This window comes from Trachurus japonicus, chromosome 11, assembly GCF_045865225.1.
Source record: "Trachurus japonicus isolate A0001 chromosome 11, Traja_1.0".
Lineage (NCBI taxonomy): Eukaryota > Metazoa > Chordata > Actinopteri > Carangiformes > Carangidae > Trachurus > Trachurus japonicus.
In genome coordinates this window covers 13,200,372-13,221,188 of record NC_140917.1, presented here as the reverse complement: position 1 = coordinate 13,221,188, position 20,817 = coordinate 13,200,372, and the positions used below count along the sequence as shown (strand labels likewise).

Below are 20,817 nucleotides of genomic sequence, written 5' to 3'. Positions count from 1 at the left end.
TCGACGGAGCTGCAGCCAATAGGCGAAGAGCTCTCACGGGGACTGCCGCTCTCGACCAATCAGGACGCGGTTCTCACAGCAGGGGCCGCGAGCCAGGGTCTGTCTGGTTCGTCTAGATTGACAGCTCCGCGAGACTGTTTTTTTAAGGTGGCGCCGCTGAGATTAGCGTGCCCCCCCCAACACACACACACACACACACACACACACACACACACACACACACGTCTTACTACATTCGTGGGGACCCGTTGTTGACAATACTTCCTCCTGCCCGACACTCTTAACCTTTTTCCACCACAACAGAGCGACTGATGACCTTTACTTGCTAAACCTGATTTAACCTTTAAATCCAGCACCAGGCGTTGCCCAGCAAATGGCCATTTACACTCGTGGTTTTCCAGCGCTTTGGACCCGTTAAGTATAGTGAAGCAAATCCACACACACAGCACAGCAGGCAGAGTAACAGTTGTTTGGGCAAAACTCTTAACAGCCCAAGCATGACCACACACGACCAAGATTCACACACTCTCCATACTCTTACATGATCTGCAGGAAACATGTTGAACTCATCTGACATGATAAAACAAAAGCGGTTTAATAAAACACATGAAGACAGTTGCAAAGTGTTTGGCAATGCCTCCCTGTTATTGATTGAAATGTTGCTGTTTTATAATAAATAAGAAAAAACAAGCTCAAATCTAGTCATAAAACAAAGCCATGTGGGGGGTTTAGCTCTTACTACTACTATACTATTCAGACAAATACATATTTCCAAATGTACTATACTGCTCAAAAACAAGTGTGGTATATTTAATTTAAATTAACTTAGATAAAGTAGGCTACTTATTTTGACCAACTTTGTCTCTATTTTCCCCAGAATTAACCTTAAATGACCAAAAAGGTGATTATAAAATAGGCAACACTACAACTATAAAACTCATACTGATACCAGTCGTGAAATTTACAGAGCACATTCATGCCACAATTTCAACAGTCAGCCTTTCCTCTAGCACCACCCTCTGACCTGACCTCCACCCATTTTGCTTGCAAGACACAAAAGAAGGTGAATCATCGTCACTGTATCTTTTATATGGTCAAACACCTTCATATTGTCCGAGCAATAAACATCACAGGTTTTGCTTTATTTTCATCAATATGTTGCCACATGTGCAACGTAAAAAATGTTTATGCACAAGCTAAAAAAAAAAAAAAAGATATATAGTTATAAACACTCTTAATAAAGCAATCAATGACATACAATATTCACAAGCATTACAACGTATAATCACGCATAATTGTCTTTCTCATCATTTACTAACGACATCAGTCTGATAACATAATGCTTTGTGTTGATTGTGAGCAGAGCTTCACACCCACAAAGAAATCTCAGAAACACAAAGGGAGAGTTCATCGACATTCATTCACTGGACCAGAAGACAGAAACTAATGAAAATGTGGAAGGTCAAGACGCTACATGTGTGTAATGCATGAAGTAGTGATAACTGTAAAGCTGACTTTCCTGTATTTTCTTTGAGGATTAAACAATAACCTGTTCGCTTAATGCTAAGCAGACAGAAAACAGGATTTTATTATGATGACATCAGACAAAGCAGAGCAGGACATCAGTATGTGATTAGACAAGAAAATGTCAGAGGAAGACGAGCCCTCCTCTTGTTACAGTGTCTTGTATTGATGTGTCCCTCCTGGTCAAGACAGTTCACAGTGTTTGCTGTGCAGAGCAGGAGGAAGAGGAGGAAGAGGAGGAGGAGGAGGGTCATGGTTTGCTGGGGGAACGGGTCGTAAACACTCCTGAAGCCTCCAGCATGGTCTTCCTTCGTGCTGTCTCTTTGGCCACATTGTGGTTGAGTCGCCTCAGACGTTCCTGGGAACAGAAAACTCCACGTTATGTTGCTGTTGGTTTATTAAGTTAGACTTTCAGTTAAGCACTAAGGGTAGCAGTAGTGGCATCACACACACTTCTAGCATATAGGACAATCCAGGGTTAGCTAATAACCAGCTTCACAATACAGGTTATCAGAATAATAAATGTTGGACAAGTAAAAGTTCTGTCAATTTGCTTCGTAGCACAAGCCTCAGTGTTCCCTCTCTTTTAGCTCTGTGTTTGGTCTCCACCTCGCCTGGCTAACATCAGACCTCACCTCAATGTAGATTGAGATTCGGTCTGGGAACCACCTGTTAATTTTTTTGTATTTAAGGCGTGGTTTACGAAAGCCCAGGGTTGTTTATTGGGCGCTACGGATGTCTATCAAATGTGTCTACTCTGTACGTAGCTTATAGCCATTCATATCAATCATACCCGATTACGTATTTAGAGCGACAGAAATCTGCTCACTAAACGTTGGCTCTTTTTTCAAAATAAACTTGCGGTCTAAACTACTTAAAACACTTTTTAACCCTGCATCAAAAGGTAAAGCGTCAGCTTGGATCGACAAGCTATCAACAAAGTCGCTTCGCTGTGTTGTCATCGTCTTGCTGCCCCCTCCCCCGTTCTGTGATTGGCTCACTCGTTGAGGGAAAAATTGGGTCCATGGTTTCCAGGCTGACTTGCAGAGCGAATAAAATCACGTGCAAGGCAGCATGGGTATACCCAGGCTAGTCTCCACCAGCTCTTGAGGGAAATATCTGGCCCATCAGCTGCTTCCTGACTGTGTCTCTCTGCTGTTTGCTGCCCAGGGTTACGTTTGGAAAATCAAACCAAGTTGGAGTTATTAAAAAAATGGGTTAGAGCCAGGGGGGCAACACCTTTCATATCACACATAATCACTGTTAAAATATTGATAGTGCAGCTTTATGAACTGTGGGAAGAAGTGCAACAGGGAAAACCTGGTCACCGACCTGAGCATTTTGCAGTATGTTGTTTACTAGCACTACTCTGCGTCTTGCATTCAGCAGCTTCTTCACATAAGGATCCAGGTCCAGAGCCACTTTCTGATGTTCATTTATCCTGCACAACTCTGCAAAGACACACAAGAGCAATCCACTGGTAAGCAATCAGATGTTATTCCATGTACTCTGTAAATGTGCTTTCAAAAAAACGAATGTTATCTTTTAGATATAAAAAAAGGTAAACAAAACACCTGTATCAGGGATTTAACATTACACAGTGAATTACCTGTGGCCAGGCTGTCTATGTGCTCTCTTAGCTCCACCTGGCTTTCTCTGCAAAGAATTAAACAGTCACATTAGTTAAACATGTATAACAGATGATACAATGTTCAGAATATATCAGTTCCTAGTGCACAAACAGATCTAATATTCATCAAAACGACAAATATAGCCTCAGCTATCAGCTTAAAACTAAGGTGACACTGTTTGTCTCAACTTGTCAAAGTGACAACATATATGCTACAAAATAATCTCAAATACACAAACATGCTGCATCATGTTTTGTCGATTTGTGTGTGTGTGTGTTATTCTTAAGTTGCATTGTGTTGACTTCTCAGGGATCGCTGAAGATTCAAGAGAGTCTGATGGACTTGTGCGACGACACAACAATGATGATCGATCTAATGAATCAATTGTGTTTTTTCTTTATGGTCTTATTTCTACTGTTTTTTGTACTATGTTCTACACGCCTGTTACTCTACAGGTCCTGCAGTCAGACAGTAGATTGTTTTTAGGGCCATTGTATGTTCTGTAAATGTGTCACAACACAACAATGTGGTGGTATATTCTAAACAAAAAGTGCCTGTGAATACTGAAGCTTCAATCGTGATGAATGAATCAGTGATGAATGACTATGTCAACCTATGTGTCCATCAATGTTTTGACAGATGTCAATACATTTGTGTATCTGCAGTTGCTATTGTTCATGGTCATGACAATATAGTATTGGTGTTAATACAATTAATACAATAAAGTGTAGATATCTGAAACAGCATTTTACATGTCTCCATGAATTCTACATTTATGTATATTTATTAACAGTTACTCTCTGGAGTGGCCTTTTTCATTGTGAATTACAATGATAACAACAACAACAACTAGTTCCAGCGGTCACGAGACTGCCGAGCTCGTGCCAGGTCAGGTGTAGGAGTAGACGCAGCAGGACGGTCCGCGAGGGCATTTACCTGACTGAATGCACGTGCAGATCCAGCTGCTGGATGGCTGGCTTCAGGAGGTCGAGCAGCCCCTCGGCGATAGCATCGTTACCTGAAGCAGAAGCAGGAGAAGCCTCTACTACTGCCGCCGCCGCCGCCGCCGCCGCCATTTTAACACAACTGTCGCAGGCTCGCGCAGCAGCAGTCACCAGACGGGAAGTGACGTCACGGTGACGGCGGCGTCATAAGACCTCTCGCTCCATTTTCTTCCCGAGGAGCTTCTTGAGGGCGGACGGCAGCAGCACCATTTTAGGGAGACGCGTCGGTCTTATCCTCCCCCCCTCGTCTCTTGTCTTTTAGCTTTTTTTTTTTTTTTTTGGTTACTGTGGCTTCTCAGTTTAAAAACAATCAAACAAAACAATTTCCTCCTTTTTCTTTTTTGTTAGTTTCACTTCACAGAAAGAAAAGTATCTAAAAACCCAGCGCGTCACTACTAAAGCTGCTAAAGCTGCTAAAGCTAACTTAACGCTAGCCGGCTGCTGTGAGGCTTTTCTCTCCACGGACGCGACTTTCACTGTAAGTAAAAAAACAAACAAACACATTACATTCATGTTTAATCTCTCAAAACATGTCAAAATCATATCTCCAAATGGACTCTGTGTTGTGGCGTTTTTGTGTAACGTCTACGCCGGTGGTGGTGGTGGCCCAGCTGGTTTGCCAGGACCAAGAAAGAGGCCACTGGCAAAACTATCTCCGTAAAAAATGATGGCTCATATTTAAAGGGTTAATTCCCTCCAAGCGTGTTGTTTTTTGCGGCTCTTTCACTATCACGACCTGATCTGCAGTAACTTGCTGGTGTGAAAGCAGAGCTACCTGTCCCTGCTGCTCCAGGGCTCGGGACAGGGAAACACCTGTGCTGTCCATCCAGACCCTGCTGTGTGTGTGTGTGTGATATGTGGCTGGACAGCTGCTGGGAGCCTCCACACCGTCCCCCAAGGCCATATTGTTGATTACTGCACTGCACTGACGCCACCCTCTCAAGATTAGGTCCTTGATATCATCTCTGCTCCTCCGGGGGAGGTGGTCTTTGTGCTTTTTACTGATAAATAAATGCACCAACAAACAGAGGAGGGTGTTAAGGGTCAGCTGAAAGCTTTATGAACTAGTAAAACATCATATCTCTGACTGTTTAATCCAGCAGTGGGGGCTCCTCTGTAGCATTTTAATCCTTTGTAATATCGTATCAAAACAAATTAGAGTTAGTGTTCAGCCACCGACCTCTAATCAGCTTTTCTTGTCTGAGAAGGAGATGAGTAGGAAAAGACTTTGATTAAATTTGTACTTGACTCGTTGAAATGACAAGAAACCCACTTAGTGTATGTGTGTGCACCATTACAATGAGACAGTTAATCCTAATAATACACAACGCCTTGTTTTGTTAGTTATTTAAGTTTCTAATCTCCTATTCTGCTGCTATTTCATTTTATGATGGTGTTTTCAAATGGGGGTGGGGGGTTCTCCACTTGACTAATCGTGTTGACCAGGCAGGAAGCACATTACTACTTTGGTGGATGATGCAAATAATATACAAAAGAGTAACGTCAAAGAGAGATGTAGTGTGAAATACACATTGTCTACTACACACCAGTCACAATAATGCCTGTAATGTTTATGATTAAATCTCATTTCAACCATCCACCCACTTACAGTACACTATAGTTTTCTAATAAAACAGGGGCCAGCAATGTCTCCAATTTCAATTTCAGTGCTTGAAATGGCAGAAGCACAACAAAAGAGGTGGATTTTTAAAATTCATTTCAATTCAAATAACTTTATTCATCCCAGAGGGGCAATTCAGGAGCACACATGCATACAACAGCCACAAGCATAACAAAAAAGTAGTCGTGTGGATGCAGCCTGGTACAAACTGTCTGAGCCGACTCTTTGGAAAATCATTACTGACACCATTTTTGTTTTGTTTTCTGTCCCGTCTTCTTGTTTTTCCCCTCTCCCAGGAGCCTAAATCAGCCGAAGCCTGTCAAAATGAGTGCAGCCTCCTCCCAAAAGGTTGTCCTGAAAAGCACCACCAAAGTGTCCCTGAATGAGCGGTGAGGCGCCACGCACCCTGTCAGCAGTTAGACACCAGATGCAAGTTGCCAGCCATGGCTTGTGAAGGTTCTAGTGATCTCTACCGGCGGCTACTGTCGGGGACCGGACCCGACACGGATGCTAATTCTGCCCGGCGTCCTCCGTGTGTGCGCTGCTCACTCAACTTTGTCTTTATTGACGTTTTTTCTACTGGCGACGAGTCAGATGATGAGATTGTTGTGACGCGGCGCGGACGGAGCTCTCTCTCCGAGCCCGACGTCTTGTGTAAGCAGCGCACACATGTAGACAAGGGGAGGGGGTAGTGGTCATACATGGTAAAAAACAGAAAACCTTGTTAAGCCTACACTAGACCAGACCACTGTCCTGTAAAGGCCTCGGCACAGCTGCTCCCTGTTAATCACACAGCAGAGTATACGCAAAGTATACGTCCTTTTTTTTAAAGAAGGGGGAGAGGAAGTCCTCGGCTACCAGGGAGACGAGGCAGCTCTTTATCCTTTCTGCCTCTCTCACACTCTCTCAAGTGAAGCACATGCTCCTTTCATCCTCCTGTTCTATCACTGTCTCTCTCTCTCCTCTATAAGACACCGGGTACTCAGTCCGAGCTTGGACGTGACACAGAGCTCCCCTTCCCCACTCCCCCCCGACACTCCCATCTCTCCTCCCCCTTTTGCTCTGACTCTCAATGGGTTTTTAACCATAAGTCACGGTCCATGCTGTAAGTGGCTGGGTGGCCAAGCACTCCTCACGCCCGGGGCCTCTGCTGCTGCTGCTGCTGCAACACGACGACGACGATGACGTCCCCCAACGGTCAGCTCAGCTGGAGGCCTGTAAGTGGCAAAAAAAACTGTGCTCCTCTTCTGGCACCTCCTCTCTGCTCCTCTCTCTCTCTCTCTCTCTCTCTCTTTGTTTTCTCTCTGGAGTTATTTTCTTCATCTCAGTTTTCCTGCATTCTTGTGCTTGTTTTAAAAAAAAACACATGCTGAATGAAGTGTGCATAATTCTGTCATTTGATTGAGAGAGAAAGTGAGTGCCAACAAGAGGAACATGAGTCTTACATGGCAAAGAGAAAAGAGCCACCAGAGTCTGTGTGGCGGCATCCATAACATGAGAAATGACTTGATGTGGAACCCTGCTTCCTCCTCCTCCTCTGTATATCCCCTGTCCCCTTCTTTTTACTTCCTCCCTCTTTTTCCCTCCCACCTCTAAAGCTTCACTAACATGCTGAAGAACAAGCAGCCCACTGCAGTAAGCATTCGAGCCACCATGCAACAGCAGCATTTGGCCAGTGCCCGCAATCGCCGGCTGGCCCAGCAGATGGAGAACCGGCCCTCGGTGCAAGCCGCTCTCAATCACAAGCAGGTGAGGCCAGAGATCAGACTGCTGAGAGTCAGTTGGACCTGTTGTGATGTGTGAACTCCCTCTGAAGTAAGACGAGCTGTTCGATCGTCGTCCAGCTGCAAACCACAGCACTCGGCCTCCTTTTAGCTCAATGACATCCAATAATATTCACAACAGTTTCCATCTGGCAGTAAAACAGCTTCTTAAAAGCACCACACAGCTCCACAGGGAGGTGAGTTAACTTTGATATTTTGCAGCAAAAGACCAGTTTTTTATCTTAGTCAGTGAAAAACAATCCAGACTTAAAGGGATACTTCACCCAAAATTGATAATTTATTAATTTTCTACTCACCGTCATGCCAAGGAAGGGTTTGGAGAACTTTCAGAGTCATCAAAACGCTTTTGGAGTTCCAGGGGGGGTCCGGCTGACAACGGATTTTCATATAGTGGCAGATTGTGCTCATTTTTGAATCGTCCAAAACACACACTATGAAACATCCAGATACCTCCATACTGCTTGTCCGTACTGACCCAAGTGTCCTGAAGCTGCAACATGAAAAAGTTGTTTGGAAAAAGTTAATTTGATCTTTGTTTTTTTTAGCCTTGTTGTAGCAGTACCTCCCAGTGGCTCAGTTGATGTTTGTGCGCATGCGCAAGATTTGCTACGAGATGTTCGTTTGTCGTTGTAAACCATTGGATGTATGATGGAAACACGGAAGAACATGTCGTAGCAAATCTCACACAGCCACTGGGAGCTACTGCTACAACAAGGCTAAAAACGGAGATCAAATTAAGTTTTTCCGAACAACTTTTTCATGTTGCAGCTTCAGGACACTTGGGTCAGTACAGACGAGCAGTATGGAGGTATCTGGATGTTTCATAGTGTGTGTTTTGGACGATTCAAAAGTGAGCACAATCTGCCGCCATTATATGAAAAGCCAGCCGGAACTCCAAAATCGTTTTGATGACTCTGAAAGTTCTCCAAACCCTTGGCATGAGGGTGAGTAGAAAATTGGTGAATTATTGATTTTGGGTGACATAATCCTTTAAAGATGATGATTTTTTAAAAATATACCACGAACATGGACACAGCAGAGTCACAGCATTATTAACATAATTCAGCGATGTCTGTCACATTTGTCGACACTAGCTGAGGACTGAACGTCGTCTGCCATCGACTTCCCTTTAATATTGGACTTCATATTCATCTCATTATTCACATCACACAGTCATGTACAGGAACAAGCTCGTGTAGGAAAGTGACTGGTCAACACAGGAGTTGTTGCGTCCAGACCCGGTGTTGTGTACTTCTTCATTAATGCCTTCCTCGTTGGTCTGACTTCACTTTGTTCCTAACTGCGTCTGAATAACTTGTATAAGAGCCTGAAGCAGCGCCTGGGGAAGAGCAACATTCAGGCCAGGCTGGGCCGGCCCGTCGGGGCTCTGATGCGAGGAGGACCTGTGGGAGGCAGAGGAGGAATGCGGGGGATGACCAGGGGAGGCCTGCGAGGACGAGCCAGAGGAGGAGTCATGAGAGGAGCTCTGTCCCTGAGAGGTTCATATCCACACTCACTCAACCTGTGAAAGCGTCTCTACTGTAGTTCCAGCTGTGGGCTCCACTCTCTGGCTCTAGATTATTTTCCTGCAGGTCAAGTCAAGTCAGCATTTATTTGTATAGCACGTTTAAAACGACAGCAGTCGACCAAAGTGCTGCACATAGGAGGGTAGACAGTTAGATAAAACAACAATAATAAGTTAGTGCAGCAGCAACAATAATAAGTTAGTAACATCAGTAGCAGCTAATACAATAGATGTAAAACAAAGTACGACAAAGTAAACAGTGCAGGTAATCATGAGGCAGATAAAAAGATAAAAAGGAGAGAAAAACCCACGGGGTAAACATAAAATCAGGCTGAATGATACGCCAGGTGGAAAAGGTGGGTTTTTAAGGACAGGTGGTGATGATCTGACTGTGTGATGTGACTTCGTAGGGAAGCGAGTGGCGACGGGCGTCCCGATGCGAGGCCGTGGCGCCGCTGGCCGCATGGCGATGCGTAGAGGAGGCCGCAACCGTGGGGGAGTCCCAGGCAGAGGAGGGGCCCTGTCCCGAGGAGCAGCACGAGGAGGGATGGTCAGAGGTCAGAGGCTGCCAGTGTCTTCTCTATTCATGTCCAAAATGATTCCTCTGTTAAAGGGATAGTTCAACATTTTTTGCAATTTCTCCTACTGCCATAATCCCTATAGTCATAGCAGTAGGTTCACTACCTTTAATTATCAGTGCATGTTGTTTTGAGATCAGCGGGGCAGAGACGAGAGCTGCTCAGTGAACACAATGGAGGTGAATGGTACAGGTCCCCTGTCCCTCATCAAACTCATCAAATACACAATCCAACAACTCCAAAACACTCTGGTGGACAAGTTGTTACCAGCACATCCACCATTCTATGAAATAATACTGTAACATTACAAGACAGAGTTGTTTTCAGAGCAAATGCGTAGCCGGAACTACTTTCCAGGCACGGCTGCTGAGCGAAGTGATTTCAAAAGTGCAAGTAGTTCAGAGTATTTGCTTCATGTGTCGTAATGTTTCAGAATTATACATGATTATTTCATAGCGTGGAGAATGTGCAGATCACAACTTGTCCACGAGAGTGTTTTGGAGTTGTTGGATTGTGTATTTGATGAGGGACAGGGTGAACAGGAACAGGATTGTGTTCGCTGAGCAGCTCCCATTTCTGCCCCGTGGATCTCAAAAAAAAGAAAGTTGAACTAGCCCTTTAACTTGACATGTTGACAAGTACAGAAAATGGATCATCTCAAAGCCACTCGCTCTCTGTGTGTTGATGGACAGGTCGCGGTGGACTGAGGGGACGCGGTGGCTTCGCTGGTCGAGGCGGTGGCGGTCGCGGCCGCGGCCGCGGTCGAGCCGTCGGCAGACCGGTGGTGACCCGTGAGCAACTGGACAACCAGCTGGACGCTTACATGTCGAAGACCAAAGGTCACCTGGACGCCGAACTGGACGCCTACATGGCCCAGGCAGACCCAGACAGCATGGAGTGACCCTGACGGACTGAACCTGAAGCGCATGCAGAGTCACTGCAGGACTGTACAGCTGCTCTCTCACACACTCACTCACACACACACACAACGTGGTGTTGATGTGCTGAGAAACGATCACGTTAATAAGGTAGATGAGTGGTGACGATCCCGGACTCATCCAGAAAACCAAGTTGTCATCTGAATGTGCTTCGACCGCCGGTCAAATCTGCATCAACCTGCTCCTGCAAAACTTTCATTCTGAAATAACTGTGCAGAGGGACCTTTTTTATACATTAACGAGCCCTGCTGACTATACACATCTGTGGTTTTTGCTTTAGTGTTTTTTTTTTAATACATGTAAATGTCCTGAAACACTTTTTTAAAGGTTTTAAAACAATGTGTAACAGCTAAAAAACTGATCATTGATCCAGCTGATGTTGTGTTAACCTTCTGTTGAAGCCCATTTTGAATTGCTTTTTACTTTTTATTTTCAATTTTACTTTTAGTGTTGTGTGCTCAAACCTTTTACTGTAGGGATTCGTTACTGGCTTATCTTCAAAAAAATCTACAATGCAAACCTTTTCTAAATTATTTGTTAAAGAAGAATGTAAGCAAAATGTCTTTAAGCCAAGTATCCACTTGTCTCTGTTTTTCTATTTTGAAAGATGTAGAAGTAAAAAAAACCTTTTGTTCCTGCGTATCTTCCACCTGTCGACATCCCTCCCCCAGTGTTGGCACTGAATTTGTACTTGAGAGCGTTTGTACGACATCACCCAAAGCAAGTAAAAATAGGTTTTAATTAAAATGGAAATGATAATTTTTTTCCCCAATTGTGTCAACTGTATGAATATCAAATGAGTAAAATGTTGACTTAAGATCAAATGTAGTGAGTGGAGCTGTTGTTTATCCTCTTGAGTGAGTAATTAAATAACATGGGAATGGTCAGAAAGTAGATCTCCTGATGGGGATCTGGACTGGTGTCATGTTGATCATGAGTACTCTGTGATAATAATCTAAGTATTTGGTAATCATTACTGCATTATTACATGAGTATTGAGCTTTAAAGCAGATATCAGTGGAATGTTTTTGTTAATATAAGTCCTAAATAGTCCTATTTTCCGTCAGCAATCACTTACATGAAGTATTTCAGCCTAAACACGAGTCTCTCCGTCACTCTGCTCTGCTGTAACCCGAGGAGAAAATTTTCCTTGTGGGATACAAGTGTTATCCAATGAGGGGAGAGAACGGCATGAAGGGCTGTGTGTGCAGCCAAGGGATGCGCGTGAATGTGGTGACGTAGCACGAGGACCAATTGATGCCTGACAAGGGCGGGGGCTGCTAACTCATGGTGCGTTCAAGGAAACTCGTACTTTGTGTTTTTCCTTCCTGTGAAGTCATACCAGTTCGATCTGGTACGAGTTCACGGGTCGGAAGTTACGAGTGGCCGTTATAGGGAACTTTCACAGACAACAGGACGGTAAAAACACGAGCTACGGGTTACCTGGAACGCTACCAAGTCGTAGTTGTGACTTGAAGCTGTAACTTACGGTTTCAAAAGCCTGCCTTGAACACAGCATTAGCCGAAACGGCCGTGCCGCTGTTATCTGCTTTAACGACATTATATATCAGTACTGATCGTTAGATGTATAGTTAATTTATCTCACAGTGGGAATTCGCATGCCCAGCAGTTCATTATTAGTAAGTTAGTAAATAAGACTCATTAATAATCCAGTCTATTCATGAACAGTTTTGGGAACGTTACTTTTAAAAAGTAATTAGTTATAGTTACTAATTACTTCTCCCAAAAAGTAACTGAGTTAGTCACTCCACTACTTCACTATAATAGCAACTAGTTACCAGGGAAAGTAACTATTGTGTTACTTTTTCTTTCCAAGGGCATTTTTAAATTGTATTTTATTGTTTTTATATATTGCACTCATCGCAATTATAGAATGCGAGTGTGTGTTTTATTGAAAGCGAGGCTGGTGTGCCTATGAAAATAGGTTACAGTGGGTTTTTTAAGTGCTGTGGCTGCCTACAAGCAAATCTCATATTGTCTCTGTACAAAGACAACAAAGACCTTTTTAAATGTGAAAACAGTGGAGACCTATTCAAGATGGTCTTAAATATATAATATATAATACACAGCATCATTAAATATGTATGCACTTAAACTTTTATATGAAATAACAGGGTATCCGCAGGGTCTTAAAAAGTCTAAAATTTGAAAATCTAAATTTTAGGTCTTAAAATGTCTTAAATTTGTTGAATTATTGTGTTCAAGTCTTAAATAATTTTAGTCTCGCATTTGCCCCTAAAAAAAATACATGTGTGAACCGGGAAAATCACAAAAAAAGAAAGAGCACAACCTGTGATTGGTCAAAAACTACAAATCCCACAATTCTCTGGCCTCAACAATAACAGTAGTTAGGTGTAAATGAGGGAGAGTGGAGCTGTCCGTGAAAAGAGGAAACAACGCCACGTCTGGTCCTGTTCTATGTTGTTCGTTCACACCGTAACGCGTTTATTCGTTACGTCCGCGGTGTAAAAGGCCGTAACGCAAAAACGCGATTAGGCGCGAGACGCGATTAGGCGCGAGATGCGGTATACGCAACTTTTTTTTTTTGCGACACAATACACTCGATTCTTTTATGGCGACGGGACCATCGCGTCTTCGTCTATTTCATCGTGTTTGGTGGGAAGACCCACAAGGGGCTTCCCACCAAACACGAGGAACGCTTTTTTTTCGCTCGAGTTCTGACGCGCGACCAAACGCGAGATACGCGATTTGACGCTCTTTTTGACTTTGTGTAAATTCGCGTCTTCACGAGCTCGCCCATTTTCACTACAACAACAACATTTCTGCTCTCTTCCACCATGGTTGAGGTCACAACGCTGCGCTGTAGCTGCTCTGGAAGTCCGAGACTCGTCTGAGGCATCTGAACTCGGCAGCTTCCCTCTGCTAGTTTGTGTGTGTGAGGCTAAACTGCGTGCGTGTGTGGTTTGTGTACAAACTGAACACTGCCTCTGATTGGCTTAAGCATGAAACCTTACTCTGCCTCAACCAATCATCATCACTTATGCGGTTGTTAACAAAATCCGGCATAACATAGACACAATTCAAAATATATCCGTCATGTAGCCAAAATACACAAAATTCAAAAAATGTCTTTCAACATGTGGCCAACATGACCAAGCAGATAATACAAAAATAACCACAAATGAAAAAAATAAATAAAAAATACACAGTCAGAGTTAGTCAGGAATTAAAGTAGTCAATTTTTCATAAACACATAAGGCTTGTTTCGTTTTGATATGTTTTAAGGACTTTTTGAAAATAAACATCTCATTCAAAAAAAATTAGAAACAGTGGTGTGCTGTTTGAAAATCTACATCTATGGATAAAATATTATAAAAGAAGAACAGTTTAGCAGCTTCTGTAGCTGAGATGAGCCAAGTCGGAGGACAACGGCTTGACTGAGTAGTTTGTAACGCGCCTCATTTAATTGTCGGTAACGGTAACGGCGTTGTAACGGTGGAAATAGTAATTAGTTAGATTACTCGTTACTGAAAAAAATAACGCCGTTAGTAACGCCGTTTATTTTAACGCCGTTATTCCCATCACTGTTCATGAACCACTTCCTTTAGTGTGGCATTGTCCTGCAACACAATCACGAGCAGGGCCGTTGCTAGGAATTCTGGGCCCCCTGAAAGAATACTAAAGTGGGCCCCTGCCCCCTGACTTTTCCACTTTTTTTCATAGACTACGTATATATTATAATTTCTTATTTAGCCTACTTTGCTTTGATGCTAATGCAGCATTACTATGAGTAGCCTATCAGTCAAGATCTAATGCAGAATAATTCAGTCATACAAAGATTAGGCTACTGGGGTTTTTGTGGGCCCTACTGGGCGCTGGGCCCCTAGAATTATCATCACCTTTCTCCCCTATACAACGGGCCTGATCACGAGTGAGTCCAGACTCCTACAATCCCAGCCCTTATGAAGCAAGCATTTAATATTCTGAGTCATATATTTGAACTTTTAAACTACACACATTTGAGACTCTGCCTTGCATGTTATAACATCTGTCCAAAGACACCTACCAAAGTACTCTGAACCATATCAAAGGTTAAATTTAAACTTAATTCATCCCCAAGGGGAAATTAATCAGTCACAGCAGCATAAAAAGAGAAACAGGACATGAGTACTAAATAAATATATATCACAGACTATATTGAATTGTACAAAATATAAAATACATAACATAATACATAAAAAATACTGTGCAAAGGTAGTTTCTGCTACTGACCTACTAGGATTCTTGCAGTGTGAGTGCTGCTTTTCGGTCTGACGTGAAGTAACTGTGTGTCGAAGAAGTCTCTGTTATTTGAGCTGATACTGAACAACTAGTGTGCTAAACATAGACTGTGTGGTTGTTAACATATTTTAACATAAAAAGAGCTCGAAGGAGACAAGATACGGGCTGATTTTACCTCTGGAGAAAGGTCTGTGTTTCAGCAAAGACGGTTTATAAACCATATATTGAATATCTTTGGTTTCAGTTCCCGGAGTTGCCGTGAACGCAGCACCGTTGCCATGAACGCAGCACCGTTGCCATAAAGCGGTTTCAACTGACGTAAACACGCCCTATAAATGCTTTTGCGTCACGACGTCACGTTCTCTCTTTCCAGTTAGTCGAGGCGGAGAAGGAGCTCATGTGCGACAGGTAAGCGTGTAAATATCGGACTTATTTGCCACACTGTCCAAACCTCGGCTCAAAAACTAAGAGTTTGCCTGCAGACGAAGTAGCTATTGTTTGACACACGATGGGTTCTTTTCGTTAGTTTGTTTTTTTCCTGGGACTGGAGCACCACGTTATCCTCAGTTAGCATGGGGACCTAGCTTGAGGCCAACATGGCTAACGGCCTTTTTTTTTTTTTTTTTGCACCACCACCTGCGCGTTCGTCTGACTTCGTCCAGGCCGAGATCAGTGTCACTGTGGTGGGAGGGAGCAGGTCTGCAAAGTCTGGTCCCTGCTGTAAATATAGAAAATATAACACAGTCCTGTATCCTCACAGGAAGACGGTTTACGGGTCAGTGAACGCTACATGAGTGGTGCGTTAACGTAACTGCCGCGTTGCAGTTGTTTCCCCCGCTCAATTTTTTAAGAGGTCTGATTGTGGGAGCTACTTTTTTTAGTAATTAAATTCTCAGTCTTCAATCAAGCATTATTAATGCATGTAATGCATTCTGATTACTTTTGAGATTTTTTTTTTTAGATTTCTCGTTGGAAAGCATTGATCTTTAGGAACACAAGGTGGCGCTATGACCACAATTTATTTTCCTGTAGACGTCTTCAAACCTCAACTAAGATCAAACAATCCCCTTGATCCACCAAAAATAACATGAAATCATAGAAACTAACAATAAGTTAAAAAAAAAAAAACAACAACCATAGAGAAGTAATGTAAATTTATAAGTGAGTGTGTATAATGTCTGTGCAAATTCTCATTTTGTCCAGGTCAAATGCATCTCTAGTCTACACAAACTGATGAAGACACTTGGATAGGGGGCGAAATGTCTTCAAGACAAAAACTATTCAATTGCCCAGAGAAGTTTAAATAGTTTTAGTCCCAACTTCTTGATGCTTGAACCCTGAACTCAGCATTTAAGCTTGATGACTGGAGCACTGCACTGGGTTTTCATAAGGGTCGGTTTTGTTGAGTGTCTTTTTTCTTTTACCTGGTCGTAAATGTTGTGGTCCAGAGGTTGGATCAGCACAACGAGGCCACTCTGCAGATTTGTCAGTGGGATCGTCCTGTGCAGCGGACTGATTCAGCACTGCAGTGGCTATAGAAAGTCAGGTTTTGCTTTCATCTCTGTACTGTTGGTTGCAGAACGGTGACAATGAGGCCTGACACATTCAGCTTCTGGACTGTAAATGTGTATCTTTTACTAACCAGAGGCAAATCAAGACTTTAACTTCATGATTTGTTTTACAGGATGTGACCTTATTGCCGAATATGATGGGACTAGTTCTCCAACTGACTAAAGTGCGTGGGACATGAGGTCAGTACTGGTGCTTAAGTCCTCTTTTGATACTACAAAATGGTTGAAAGGTTAAATGTGCACAGAACTGGGAGACGCATGAAGTTCAACGGGCACAGTGTGTCCTCTGGTCCTGTCCGTGGGCTGTAGAGGACACACAGTGCAAAGAGCAACTCATTCTCTTGCAACCCACTGTTGTGCACTCTGCAGCAGTGTTACTTATGAGAACCGACAGATGTTAACTCTGTAATTTAAGGATTTGGTTTTAATGGCAATTGTGAACAATCGATGTAAACTGTGTTATGTCTGTCTGCAGGCTCAGGAGTACACCTGACCCCCGCCCCCACCTCCCCTCCTGCAGGGTAAGTTGTGACGTAATGCATCTGCTATCGACTGTGGGTGTCATGATGATTGGCTAAATATGTTCAACTGCTCTGATAATGTGTGAGTGACATTTGCCTGTCTGAACAACACGCTGCCCTGCTGTTTATGTCGATGCTCCTGGAAACGCGTAGTCACCTTCATCCTTCCTCTTCCTCCTGCAGGTGTCCTCCCTGTCCCGACCCTCAGCGCTGTTTCATCAACAATGATGTAAGTACAGTAGGCGTGGTTGATGTCACGTATTTGCAGCACTGTGGGTATCTGCAACCAGCTGCCTGATCGGCTGGTATGCTCAAATGCCAGTGCGAGACTAACTCAACATCTGGCATCGTTGGTCTCCACGCTGCGTGTGTGTGGAGTCCTGGTATGTTTGTTGAAACAGTCGTCATAGGAATCGGGTGTGACATCCCCTGCAGTTATGGGACTTATCCATGAAGTAGTACAATTTTATGTGGTGTATTATTATTATTAAAGGGATAGTTCAACATTTTGGCAAATTGGCCCATTGTCATAATCCCTATATTCAAAGCAGTAGGTTCGTTACCTTTAATTGTCAGTGCAAGCTATTTTTAGAACGGCAGAGTTGCAAGCTGCTCAGATCTACGCTACAAAGGCTAATGGGAGGCTAATGGGATTTCTTGGTTTCCCTCATCAAATACACAATCCAACAACTCCAAAACGCTCTTGTGGACAAGTTGTGACCTGCACATTCACCACGCTATGAGATAATAACAGAACGTTACGAGACAGCGCTGTTTTCAAGGCAAATGCAGAGACTGCTTGCTGAAAACTGCAACCGACGGGAACGCGCATCAGCGGTTTTGTATGAATTTGTCTCTAAAACAACATTACATTCTCGTAGGGTGGTGAATGTGCAGGTCACAACTTGTCCACCAGAAGGTTTTGGAGTTGTTGGATTGTGTATTTGATGGGGCGAAATGTGGTCTGAATTGCATTGCAATCTAAGTGGTTGTTGCTTTAGTCTGAAGTGGATAACCATGTCAGATAGGATGCATTTGGACATTGCTGAGTTTTCTGCACCAGTACCTCTTCCTCGTCCTGTGTAAACGTCTTCTAACTGTTGTCCTTGACTTCATCCAGGTCTGAGCTGCAGTGAAGGTCAACGCCTCCAGGTCTGGAGACAACGGCTGGACTCCCAACAGAGGTGAGTGAGGTGACTGTGGAGGTGAACTGAGGCCTGTCCCGACAGACCTTTAACTGTAGGGCCGAGTCGTTGGAAATGCTTCAGAGATCAAAACTGTAGTTTCGCTTTACCCACGTGTTCCCCACCATGGGCATTGTGGGATATTACTGCAGGACACATGAGCAGCGATGTGACTGTAAGCAGCCATTTGTTCTCTAACTGAGCTTGTCCTTCGTTCAGGTCCTGACGGTGGTGGTGGCGAACGACAGACACGTGACCATGGACCGATGGTGATGGAGGTGAGTGTGTTCAGACTGGATGTCCAGCAGCAGCACTGTGGGTATCTGCAACCAGCTGCCTGATCGGCTGGTATGCTCAAATGCCAGTGCGAGACTAACTCAACATCTGGCATCGTTGGTCTCCACGCTGCATGTGTGTGGAGTCCTGGTATGTTTGTTGAAACAATCGTCAGAATTTAAAGGGGAACTATGTAAATTCAGTCCCTTTTTGCAGCTCTTTTGCTAACCCTCCTCCAGGCCATGTTGCATGTGTTTTCAACAAAACCGGTGAGAAATCAATCAATAGAGCGGCACATAACATTTTATATCATACGATGTTACGACCTGTATATTTGTGTTCTCTTGTCATAAACAAGAGATTACAGGGCACGTTTTTGTCGTGCTGCTGTAGAAGCGAGAGCTGAGACACCGGGGCGGAGGCTCTGATCTTGAATCATAGTTGGTTTTCAGCCAAGAGATGCTAGGTGGAAGTCAGAGCCTCCAAAGTCATTTTATAAACCATCGCAGTTACTCCAAAGCTGTTTAAGGTAAAAAATGCGGCATTGTTGAGCTAAAAATTCCTCTTTTAAAAAAACCCTCTTCTGTATCAGAGCTCTGTCCTTGGTGACATCTCGGACATGGAAAGGTTGTTTCAGACAGTGATGTCGGATCATGAGCTCCTCCAGCTGCTGCCGTCTGCTCTGTCTCATTATGGTCGCATCTTTAGTCAGCAGATTAAACTGCTGCGTATTCAGATGTTTGTCAGTGATGGTAAATAACAGAGCGTGGGCTCCGGCCCCTCATCTATTAACGTTGGCAGAACACCTGCGAAAACTGCTGAGGCTAACTCAACGTCCTGATTGCTCCTCCAGGTCTGAGCCGCAGTGAGGGACCGAAGCCTCCAGGTCCAGAGACGACGGCCGACTCCCCACAGAGGTGAGTGAGGGGACCGGTGACCGGGGAGGTGAACTGAGGCCTATCCCGACTGACCTTTAACTGTAGGGCCGAGTCGTTGGAAATGCCTCAGAGAAAAAATCTGTAGTTTCGCTTTACCCACGTGTTCCCCACCATGGGCATTGTGGGATATTACTGCAGGACACATGATGATGAAATGGTTGTTCCCCCTCAGGACATGATGTATTCTGGTAGTTATGGAGTAGTAACAGTCGTTTGTTTGTCTGCATTGCTGTGTTTACAAGTCAAGTTATAATGTGGCCAGTGAATTTTAAGAAGTTTCATCATGACGATCATCTTGTGATAGAAATGATGCTCAAATTATTATTTTTTTTTAAAACTTAGAAGAATGATGAAGGTCATTGATTTGTTTCAGGTCCCTGAACTTTCCTGGAGACGTGACTCAGCTGCTTTCACTGTAAGTTTGTGTATTTTTGTCAGTTGATCTGTAGCGTTTTTATTGTTTCTACATTAAAAGTAGTGTTTTTTAATTCAGAATTTTTTTTTATGAACTTACATATCAACAATGCATATAAGCATACATCATTAAGTAGTGTTCTGAGCTAGGGAAGAAAATGAATAAGTAAAATTCAAATGAAGTAGAAAATGGAAGAGAAGATTTGTTTATTTGTGTGTGTGGTCATATACCAAGGCTTTCGGGAGTCTCTGTTCCTGACTTGCTGTGGAATTGACCATAAATGAAAACCCATCCCAGTGGGCTCCTGCAGCAGCTGCTGCGGGGACCTGCTGGGAACAGCAGCACCTCTCTGTTAACTGTCAGTCTGTGTTAACTCTCTGAAAACATTTGGTGCTTGATGAGTCATGATTAAGATGGGATGTGTCACATGGGCCATAACTAATGTTGAGTGCAACCTTCTGTCTTTATCTTCAGATGCAGCTGGATGGCGTGTGGAGCTTTCGACACCGAGCCGTCACTCACTTTGGGAGAAGAAGCAGCTGTTTACTGCACATGATATCTACTGTGTCTTCAAAATAAAATATAAAACATGACCTCATCTCTTGACTTTCAGTTTCTGTCTGAGCAAAGGGAGTCAAATTGTGTTTAAATGGTCCATGGGTGGATCAGCTGCCTGGGGGAGTCATGGACAGACCAGCAGCTTCCTGTTAGATCCTAATAACGTTTCAAACAGAAACAGAGCAGCACTCTGACCGTGGTTTCACAAGATTTGACTCATGCAGTCTGTATAACCGCAAATAAAATCTGATCAAGTCCTGTATTCCTGGTGGCTGACTCACCTACTTGAACTACTAAGGTGCAGACCTTATGGGTGTGTACAAATATAACCAGCACACATTGGAAGGGAGTTGGTTTCTGTTTCCATGTTGAACTATTAGATTTATGATGGACAAAGGCAAATGGAACATAAAGAGAAGTGAATGGTAACACGGTTTACAACATGATACCAACACAATATGGTCTACATAAATTGATCATACAGAC

General features: G+C 43.5%; 2 protein-coding genes, 1 long non-coding RNA gene and 5 other non-coding genes across 10 annotated transcripts; 7 read left to right on the top strand and 1 right to left on the bottom strand.

Moving 5' to 3' along the window:
- Positions 1-1,107: 1,107 nt before the first annotated feature.
- Positions 1,108-4,287, bottom strand: snapin (SNAP associated protein). The gene is made up of 4 exons (XM_085791086.1): positions 4,092-4,287; positions 3,134-3,180; positions 2,857-2,975; positions 1,108-1,882 (listed from the first exon to the last, which is right to left on the bottom strand). The coding sequence occupies exons 1-4, from the start codon at positions 4,229-4,231 to the stop codon at positions 1,775-1,777; spliced, it is 414 nt and encodes a 137-aa protein (XP_085647212.1). The 5' UTR covers positions 4,232-4,287; the 3' UTR covers positions 1,108-1,774.
- A 35-nt stretch (positions 4,288-4,322) lies between these two features.
- On the top strand, positions 4,323-10,943 carry chtopa (chromatin target of PRMT1a). Of its 2 annotated transcripts, none has more exons than XM_085791084.1 (6): positions 4,323-4,637; positions 6,080-6,169; positions 7,379-7,529; positions 8,889-9,063; positions 9,500-9,646; positions 10,360-10,943. In XM_085791084.1, exons 2-6 carry the CDS (start codon positions 6,105-6,107, stop codon positions 10,566-10,568), a joined length of 747 nt encoding a protein of 248 aa, XP_085647210.1. In that variant the 5' UTR covers positions 4,323-4,637; positions 6,080-6,104; the 3' UTR covers positions 10,569-10,943. The 2 variants fall into 2 exon arrangements, with proteins under 2 accessions (XP_085647210.1, XP_085647211.1); XM_085791085.1 differs by having other exon boundaries at positions 6,077-6,169.
- A 4,296-nt stretch (positions 10,944-15,239) lies between these two features.
- On the top strand, positions 15,240-20,366 carry LOC146978381 (uncharacterized). Of its 2 annotated transcripts, XR_015037082.1 has the most exons (8): positions 15,240-16,619; positions 16,915-16,960; positions 17,144-17,189; positions 18,081-18,144; positions 18,364-18,422; positions 19,274-19,337; positions 19,732-19,773; positions 20,248-20,366. It is a non-coding gene; the product is annotated as an uncharacterized LOC146978381 (long non-coding RNA). The 2 variants fall into 2 exon arrangements; XR_015037081.1 differs by having other exon boundaries at positions 18,081-18,422.
- On the top strand, positions 16,996-17,071 carry LOC146978386 (small nucleolar RNA Z40). The gene has a single exon (XR_015037173.1). It is a non-coding gene; the product is annotated as a small nucleolar RNA Z40 (small nucleolar RNA).
- On the top strand, positions 17,227-17,363 carry LOC146978385 (small nucleolar RNA SNORA8). The gene has a single exon (XR_015037177.1). It is a non-coding gene; the product is annotated as a small nucleolar RNA SNORA8 (small nucleolar RNA).
- LOC146978384 (small nucleolar RNA SNORA18) lies at positions 18,170-18,303 on the top strand. Its single transcript, XR_015037176.1, has one exon. It is a non-coding gene; the product is annotated as a small nucleolar RNA SNORA18 (small nucleolar RNA).
- Positions 18,454-18,590, top strand: LOC146978383 (small nucleolar RNA SNORA8). Its single transcript, XR_015037178.1, has one exon. It is a non-coding gene; the product is annotated as a small nucleolar RNA SNORA8 (small nucleolar RNA).
- Positions 19,370-19,503, top strand: LOC146978382 (small nucleolar RNA SNORA18). Its single transcript, XR_015037175.1, has one exon. It is a non-coding gene; the product is annotated as a small nucleolar RNA SNORA18 (small nucleolar RNA).
- Positions 20,367-20,817: the final 451 nt, after the last annotated feature.

Bases quoted from the DNA above. Each gene is read 5' to 3' on its own strand.
- chtopa (XM_085791084.1), top strand. From the start codon at position 6,105: ATGAGTGCAGCCTCCTCCCAAAAGGTTGTCCTGAAAAGCACCACCAAA. The intron at 7,530-8,888 runs GTGAGGCCAGAG...AACTTGTATAAG, and splicing joins CCGCTCTCAATCACAAGCAG to AGCCTGAAGCAGCGCCTGGG. The intron at 9,647-10,359 runs GTCAGAGGCTGC...GTTGATGGACAG, and splicing joins ACGAGGAGGGATGGTCAGAG to GTCGCGGTGGACTGAGGGGA.
- snapin (XM_085791086.1), bottom strand. From the start codon at position 4,231: ATGGCGGCGGCGGCGGCGGCGGCGGCAGTAGTAGAGGCTTCTCCTGCT. The intron at 3,181-4,091 runs GTAAATGCCCTC...AATTCTTTGCAG, and splicing joins CTGCACGTGCATTCAGTCAG to AGAAAGCCAGGTGGAGCTAA. The intron at 1,883-2,856 runs GTCGGTGACCAG...TTCTGTTCCCAG, and splicing joins ACATACTGCAAAATGCTCAG to GAACGTCTGAGGCGACTCAA.